The sequence below is a fragment of the Medicago truncatula genome, chromosome 4 (assembly GCF_003473485.1).
Source record: "Medicago truncatula cultivar Jemalong A17 chromosome 4, MtrunA17r5.0-ANR, whole genome shotgun sequence".
Classification (NCBI taxonomy): Eukaryota; Viridiplantae; Streptophyta; class Magnoliopsida; order Fabales; family Fabaceae; genus Medicago; species Medicago truncatula.
The window spans coordinates 16957152-16965702 of record NC_053045.1 but is presented as its reverse complement, the minus strand read 5'-3'; the positions used below and the strand labels follow the sequence as shown (position 1 = coordinate 16965702).

Below are 8551 nucleotides of genomic sequence, written 5' to 3'. Positions count from 1 at the left end.
CCGACCCTCTATCAGAAAATTGACAAGCACATTTAAATGAAAGGATGCTGTTTGCTATTTAATGATGGTTATATGGGATAACACCGGAATGATATTGTGGTTGGTGACATTTGTGATATTGGTCAACCACAATATTACAACTGTAAAACAAAAAAAAAAAACTCATGAAAGAGAAATAAAAAAGCCACTTACACATTCTAGTTGACCAATGTGACCAACCACAATATCACCCAAGTGTTATCCGGTTATATTATAGTTTAGTGAAGGATATTGTTGTCATTTCATACCCAACAGACACATGAACATGCCTGCTACATTTAGAAAAAGAAAAAAGAAAAATAAAAATGAAAAGGATCCCTGAAGGCAAAGAGGAATTTCTCATTATTCATTAAGTTCCTATGCTTTTATCTTCATGAGCAGTACTAACTCATGATATGAGAATATTTTGAGCATGATATGAATGATTGCCATTGCATTATATATCTACAAAAAATCTTGAATGATATAGGAATTTCTACTCTTTCAAATAGGAAACAATCTTGATAACTGTGCACTTTTATTTCACTGATGAAATCCACCAAAGTTTCCACATTCTTGATATTGGTGACTGATATTACTATAAAGAATGTTTGCTGGTTTCAAGGCTATTCTTCCATCTCAAGTTAATGACTGCAGTGCCCTTTGTTCCCATGCACCTATTTCTCACAAACGGTGCCTCTTGTCATTTTTTATAACCAAAGTTAATAAAAATATGAGTAAGTGATTAACTTGGATCTCACTCACTATATTCTTCATCTATTTTTTTCAACTATCTTGGCTTGTGTGCATTTATGTTTAGTTTATTTACTCAAAAATCAAAGTTCTTCTGATTTATGTATATTTATTTGACATTTTCTTTGACTACTTATGCAAATTAAGAATCACATTGTTGAGTCATTTTAGAAAAGTCTGATGTTTGAGTTGTACAATGACATTACATAAATAAATTATTCAATATTCAATGCTTAGGAACCGTTTCACACATTTACTCATCAAACATTTATGTGAGAGACATTTAGATTTAGATTTATATATCTAAAAACCATGCCATGGTTCAATATTTCAGATCAAAGATATTGAAGTTGACCCTTTTGATCATATTGCTAAATGGCAAAGAAAAAGAAGAGCTGGTTTAATATAGTGAAGAGGTTTTTTGTATGGGACTCACATTCTACACAAGAGAAGGTATTTTTTTTATTTTTTTTTTAATTTATTTAAAAATAATTTCTTTTGAGATAGATTCTGTTTATTCAAATGATAAAGAAAACCTTAATATTTTCAGAAGGAGAAAAGAAGGAAATGGATATTTGGAAGGTTAAAGACAAAAAAGTTACCTTCAATTACAGCTCCACCAACAATATCAAAAGAAACAGAGGAGGAAAAAACCAAACATTCTGATTCTGAAGATGCTGTTAGTGCTACTGAAGTTGTTTCAGAATCTATTTATCAAAAGCAAGATAACTCTGAAGAATCTCAACCTATCAAAATCCGGAGGGAGATTAAAGAATTTTCAGCCATCAAAATTCAAACTGCTTTTAGGGGTTACCTTGTGAGTTTCTTCAACCTGTTTTCTTCAGCCTAAATCCTCTTTTTGCATAATCTTTAGTGCTAAATTTATAACTCATTGATTTATATTAGTTTGTTATAACATAGTACAATTAATGATAGAAAAATTGAAATATGAGTGTTTTTTTTTTTTAAGAAACGAAATTAACCCACCCAAATTAGCCCCGGAGAGAATCGAACCTGAGACTTGAGGAGGAGCATACTCCCAGTTCCTAAGCCAATAGCATCAGACTAACCCAAGTGGGTTCTGAAATATGAACTTTATTAGAAGAAGGTTTTAAATCAGAAATATAGGATCCCCAGACTAAATCTTAGTAATAAAGTTGATAGTCATGTTGAATTTTTTAACAATTGATATTGTTTTACAAATTTACCAATAAGTTTATGTTTTCGGTATAATATTTGTTACAAATTGCAAAAAAAAAGACATATCATAACTAGGAGTATGCTGATAAAGAAATAATCAAGAGAGTTGAAATGTCTTATAGAAATGGACAAAGAAAAATCTCGGAAAGGGGTGAGATAGTTATGGATGAAGGTTAGTATATTATGGAGAACATGTGGCAGATACGGCCTCAATTAGTATCGAGGATGTAGAGACGTCAAAAACCTTTTTGATGCCGTCACCTAAATCTTGGTGGCAGAATCTTTTTTGAAGCAGAAGCTTGTTAAAAAGTCAGGCTGCTACCAATTTACTAGATTTCCTTTACCATCCAGTAGTACCTCAAATTGATTCTGATGAAAAAAAAAGTAGTAGCTCAAATTCAACTCTAGGGAAGGTAAAAACAAATACAGAAAATTGAATGAGAAAGTTGAAGGGACACCTTATTATAAGCTTTAGTTATAGCATTTTCTTGTTCATGGACAGGCAAAGAAGGCGTTGAGGGCATTGAAGGGAATAGTGAAACTTCAAGCTATCATTCGTGGAAGAGCAGTGAGACGCCAAGCTATGAATACACTGAAGAGCTTGCAGTCAATTGTAAGTATCCAATCAAAGATTTGTGCGAGGAGACTCCAAATGGTTGAAGGAAAATGGGATTATTTTGAAGATGAAGAGATGCATAGTTCTAGAGACAAGATAATTAGGGTGAGACAATTTATGATTCAATATCAATTGTTTTGTAGCTGTTATTCTTATACAATTTATGATTTGAAACATAAATTTTCTCATTTTTAGATGGACTCAAACAGTGAAAGAAAGTGGGATGACAGTACTTTATTGAAGGAAGAGGTAGATGCTTCTTGCATGATCAAGAAAGAAGGCATTATTAAGAGAGAAAGAATAAAAGAATACACATTTAATCATAGAGTAAGCTCCTAACTCTTATATATTTTTTATTGGTTTTGTACAATTACGTCCTGTTTGGATAAACACTTTAATTATGCGTTCATAGGATTGGCAGTAAACATATAAACACTTACGTGTAAGCTTATTTTATGACAAAAGATAAAATAAGGTTAAACACTAAAACTTTTTTGATTTAAGCTGTCGGTTGTTTTCATAATCTATCCTGGCACCAAAGTATTTTCCCCCAAACAGTCTCTCGAATGCTTATGTCGATGCTTTTTTTCAGTAGATAAGTACTAAGTGTTCTCAAGCTAACTTATACAAACCCTACAGAGGTCAGCAGAGTCAGAAAGAAGTAAAGTGAATGGAAGATGGAGGTACTGGCTGGAGCAATGGGTAGATACACAACTTTCTAAAAGCAAAGAACTCGAAGATTTAGACTCAGTTTACAGTTCACATTCTAAAATCGGTGACGAATTTGGAGGAAGACAACTTAAGCTGAGAAGTACTAATAGACAAAATCCAAATCCAATTGAAGGATTGGAATCACCAATACTATTTGCAAGAAATTCTTTTCCTCACAGGAGGAAGTGTTCAATAGGAGAAGACCAATCGTTTTCAAGCTCTCCTGCAACTCCGGCATACATGGCTGCTACTGAATCGGCAAAAGCAAAAGCAAGATCAACAAGTTCACCAAAAGCAAGGTCTTGGAACTATGACATGAACTCTGATAGCTATTTATCACCTTGCAAGAAAAAGTTATCAATTGTTTCATCTGTTAACAGTGAAGTCCTTAATAGAGGCAAGCTTAGTGGTTGTAACCAACAAAGATCTCCTAGTTTTAAGGGTATTTCAGTGCCTATAAAATCAAGCAGGACTATAAAGGATCTCAGTATTAATTCAGATAGCTCACTGCCTAATTGGGATAGACAAAGTTCCTTCAAATGAAGCTAATGATACTGATATGTTAAAATGTTTGGATCATAATTCCTTGTAACATTAGAGGACTTGAAGTGGGAAAACTCTTTATACACTATGTATGATGTATATTATATGTGGTTGAATGTTTATTTTGGTTGAGAATTGAACATAAGTGTGGCAGAAACTAATTAGTTGATTTCTACATTGATTAGGTGTTTAGTTCTATGTTTTAAGAAGTCCTATTATACTCATTTTTCATAAATCTTTTATTTTCCTTGTGTGATACTCAATTTCAGTAGAATGTCTTTAGATGGGTAGTTGAAAATTGAAGGGATGTTAGAATTCTAAACAATTCAAATGTTTCAATTAAATTTCTTTTATTTGTAAATTTTTTGTTTGGATGGTAATTTATTTTTGGTACAATGTTTGGATGGTAATTTGTAACATTCCAGACGATTTTAAGTATTGCCGACTGACCCTATGAACCAACACGAGTCTTTTCAGCGTGTTTTGTCCTCACTCGCACGCTTACCGAAAAACTTTCGAGTAGGTCACCCATCCAAAGAGTACTCCAAGTCAAGCACGCTTAACTGTGGAGTTCTTATGAATTGAGCTACCAAAAAGAAGATACATCCTGTTGATATAGGTAGTACCAAACAATTCTTATAAGCTTTCCTTCAACCATGTAGTCCCATACCTACACGGCCTCAGGATCCCTCTCATTCTGATGTCATTCGGTTCCTCAAGAAGTTGTCGGGAGCCGCTCATTGTCGTGCCTGGTGCACCGGCGACCACTCCCCTTCCCTCGATGTGATTCGGTTCCTCTAGAAGCTGTCGGGAGCCGCTCATTGTCGTGCCTCGTGCACCGGCGACCACTCCCCTTCCCTCGTCAGCCGTGGGTGTTACATGCCCACCAGCTTCCGCTTGATTCGTCCCCGAACCTCACCGTACTAAGAGAGGTCTCCTCTGATACCATTTGTAACATCCAGACGACTTTAAGCATTGTCGATTGACCCTACAAATCAACACGAGTCTTTTCAGCGTGTTGTGTCCTCACTCGCACGTTTACCGAAAAACTTTCCAATAGGTCACCCATCCAAAGACTACTCCAAGTCAAGCACGCTTAACTGTGGAGTTCTTATGGAATTAGCTACCAAAAAAAGATGCATCTTGTTGATATAGGTAGTATCAAACAATTCTTATAAGTCTTCCTTCAACTATGTAGTCACATACCTACACGGCCTCAGGATCCCTCTCATTCCGATGTGATTCAGTTCCTCTAGAAGCTGTCGGGAGCCGCTCATTGTCGTGCCTGGTGCACCAGCGACCACTCCCCTTCCCTCATCAGCCGTGGGTATTACATAATTTAATTCTTCCCTTTATGAAATTTCAAAATGTTGAGACAGCAGTTTCAAATATGAAAATTGGGATCAATTTTGAAAATTATAAAATTTAGGGACCAACTTGCAATTTTTGGAAAACTATAGGGACCAACTTGTGAAAACTGAAAGAATTATTAGGATCGGTTTGACTTTCACATCGTATAGAGTAGAGTATCCCTCTTTTTTCTTTTGTAAAATTTAACATATCATTTATTATATTAGTGATATATACTATTCCCAACGTCCCAAATTTTATGGTGTTTTGGACATTTTACACGTATTAAAAAATGTAATTAATTTTGGATGAAAACGATTTATTACGAGTTGTTTTATAAAATTGTCTTTAATAAATGGTATGTGAAATACAAAAGCTTAAATGTTCTTTTGGTCCCTTAAATATTTAATTGATCTCGCTTTGGTCTCTTAACTTCAAAAGCGTCTTCCAAAAATGGGTTAATCAACATAAGCACATTGATATTTTCTCATAGCAATCATGAATGTTTGTGAGTTGATCGACTACAACTTAAGAATCTAGCTTAATGGTGATAAGAGTTTAAGATATGTTGCAGGCCAAATTTAGCTCAAGAACTAGACCCTAAAGCTCAGTTGATACAAAGGTGGATGTTTCTAATTAGCAGAAGAAACTTTTGGGTGCGTTTGATTTGTTAAAAAAATGAAGGATAGGACATAACAATTCCAGTTATCCAGTGTTTGATTTGTAAAACTGTTTCAGGGACAGAATAAACAGGAGGCAATGGACAGGACAAAAACTGAAATTTTTGTCCCTCATCAAAGCTCAACACAACTTTTTGTCTCACATAAAATTTTTTATAGATCAGTAGTATTACCCCACTAAAAAAATTCCTTATTCTTTTCTCTCTGACACCACGCGTTCCATTGTAACAGTCCGATTTTCGCTAGATTTATTTTTAATTGTTTTCATATGTGCTTGTGTGTGATTATTTATCATTGGGTGCATTTTAATGGGTTTTCGTGTTAAAATGGTAATTTGGTCATTTTGTGAGTGAGGGTAATTTAGTATTTTCATGGTGAGAGTTACTTTTAGTGTTTCAAGTGACAACCATTATTTTGCTAAGTTGCTAATGTGGTAATTAGTTGTGAGCCGGTGAGTGGTCGTTGTTAGTATTTTACCGTTAAGTGAGTAGAAACATTTTTGAATTAGTGACCGAGTGAGTTAAGCCCACAAAGGCAATAAGGGTTAAGCCCATTTGAGAGGAGCCTATATAAGTTATAGTCTTTAGAAAAAAAATAGGTTTTCATTCATTTCATAAAAATTTGAGAGAGATAGAGAGAGAGAGAGAGAAAGTTCAAGAGAAGGAGCAAAAGGGTTAGAAGGGAGAAAGCTTGAAAAACCAAGAGGTAATAGAGATTCTAGGAGCTAAATTGAAGTTTTTGCTAGGATTTTTGCTTATTGAGGTAAGGGGGTTAGATTTCAATCATAATCTCTTAGTCTAATTTCTTCCCTAATTCTATGCATAAGTGTTTATTTGAGATAAGTGATTATTGTGAACTTAATTGTTGAAATTCGTGCTCATGTTTTAGTGTTATGTTTGGGTATGTGAAATTGATGATAATTGAATTGTTGATGTGGAAATTGCATGTTTGGGTATGTGAAATGAGTACTTTTTGAATTTTGTTAAAATTGGTGATATATGTTGTTGTTGTTGTTGTTGTTGAATTGTAAACCCATTCATGATTATGTGATATGATTGTTGTTGTTGTTGATGAAATTGTAGAATTATGACTTGAATGGTGTTGTGATATGATAGTAATGATGAATTATGTTATAGGTGTTAGAGATTACATGAGTTTATTCATGTTTGGTGTGTTGTTGTTGTGTGTTGCTGAGTTTTGGTGAAAATGGTGAATTAAGTTGAATTGTGGTTCAATTCATGTCTAAATGAAGTTGTTGTTGAATTATATATGTTGTTGTTGCTGAATTATACCATGAGTATTCCATTTTGTGAAGTTGTTTGAATTGGTGAAGTTTGTAACACCCTCTTTAATTATTTAATTATTTTATAGAGTTTAGAGTCCACTTTGATGATTTATGTGATTTTATATGATTATGTGATGTGAGTGATATTTTGTTATGTTATATGTTGGTATTTATTAGTATAATATTATGTTATTTAGTGTAGAAATATTACGTTATTTGGTGTAGAAATATTATGTTATTTGGTGTAGAAATATATGTTATTTTGTGTAGAAATATATGTTATTTTGTATAAAAATATGTTTGTTATTTATTATAGAAATATTTTATATTATATTATATATATATATATATATATATATATATATATATATATATATATATATATATATATATATATATATATATATTGAGACTTTGGTAGCAGATTTGGAAATAAGAGAAAAGAAGTAGGTTAAGAATTTATATAAAAGAGGAGAGTTAGAATTAGAAAATAAGGATTTCGTGAAACCTGTTTTTGGAAAAAAAAAAGGGAGAAAACCAAGAGAAGAGAGAAGTCAGAGAAGATAAGAATTTTGTGAGAAGAGGAGCAATCTTGTAGAGTTCGATCATCTAATTTAAGGTAAGGGTGAGACTAACTTTCTCTAATTCTAAGTTGTATAATTCTGAAATTGAGTTTAGCATGTTGTAGTTATGGGAATTAGGTTTTGAAGTTGTAATTGGTTGTTAATAAAGTAGAAAATCCATTGAATTTGTGTAGAATTGTAGTTCAGATCATGGGTTATTTTTAGTGCAATGTTTTATATGGTTTTGAGTGCCTCAACATGTATAGAAATGGTTACACAAGTTTTTGGATCAAATTTGGGCATAGGGAAGTTAAAATTGGGATTTTGGGGTGAAAAGTGGGTTTTTCCCGAGTTGCTCTCTGACAGAACGTCCTGTTTCATGTTCTTGCATCTTTTTCACACGTTTCTGTTTTGAATTGGCCTTTGGTGTAAACATGAAAGTTGTAGATAATTGAGTTAGCTTTCCAGTGGCTTTGGTTTGACGTGAAAATGATTTTTGATTCTTGAGATATGATGAAAATACTCCAAGGAGATCTTAGTGAAATCTTATGAAAATTCAGCATAACCATTTCTAAGTTAATCCAAAACTTAAGGAATAATTCCAAACCTCAAAACTAGAAGTACTATGAGTTCAACTAAGGTGTTAAAGAGTATTTAACCTATGTTGTGATGAATCTAATTGGTTTGACGTGAATATCTTTGTTGGATAATTTGAAATACATATATTATGTGAATGTTGTTGTTGTTGAATAATTTGAGATACATATATTATGTGAATATTGTATGGTATAGAAATAATGTTGTTATACCATCCAAGTGGTTATTATTAATG

The 8551-nt window shown here is 33.0% G+C and overlaps 1 protein-coding gene across 2 annotated transcripts; it reads left to right on the top strand.

The window, feature by feature from the left end:
* The first annotated feature begins 347 nt into the window (after positions 1 to 347).
* LOC25479965 (protein IQ-DOMAIN 14) lies at positions 348 to 4097 on the top strand. Of its 2 annotated transcripts, XM_013587590.3 has the most exons (6): positions 348 to 755; positions 1106 to 1224; positions 1322 to 1588; positions 2474 to 2692; positions 2783 to 2914; positions 3227 to 4097. In XM_013587590.3, the coding sequence occupies exons 2-6, from the start codon at positions 1147 to 1149 to the stop codon at positions 3839 to 3841; spliced, it is 1311 nt and encodes a 436-aa protein (XP_013443044.1). In that variant the 5' UTR covers positions 348 to 755; positions 1106 to 1146; the 3' UTR covers positions 3842 to 4097. The 2 variants fall into 2 exon arrangements, with proteins under 2 accessions (XP_013443044.1, XP_039689725.1); XM_039833791.1 differs by lacking the exon at positions 348 to 755 and having other exon boundaries at positions 909 to 1224.
* Positions 4098 to 8551: the final 4454 nt, after the last annotated feature.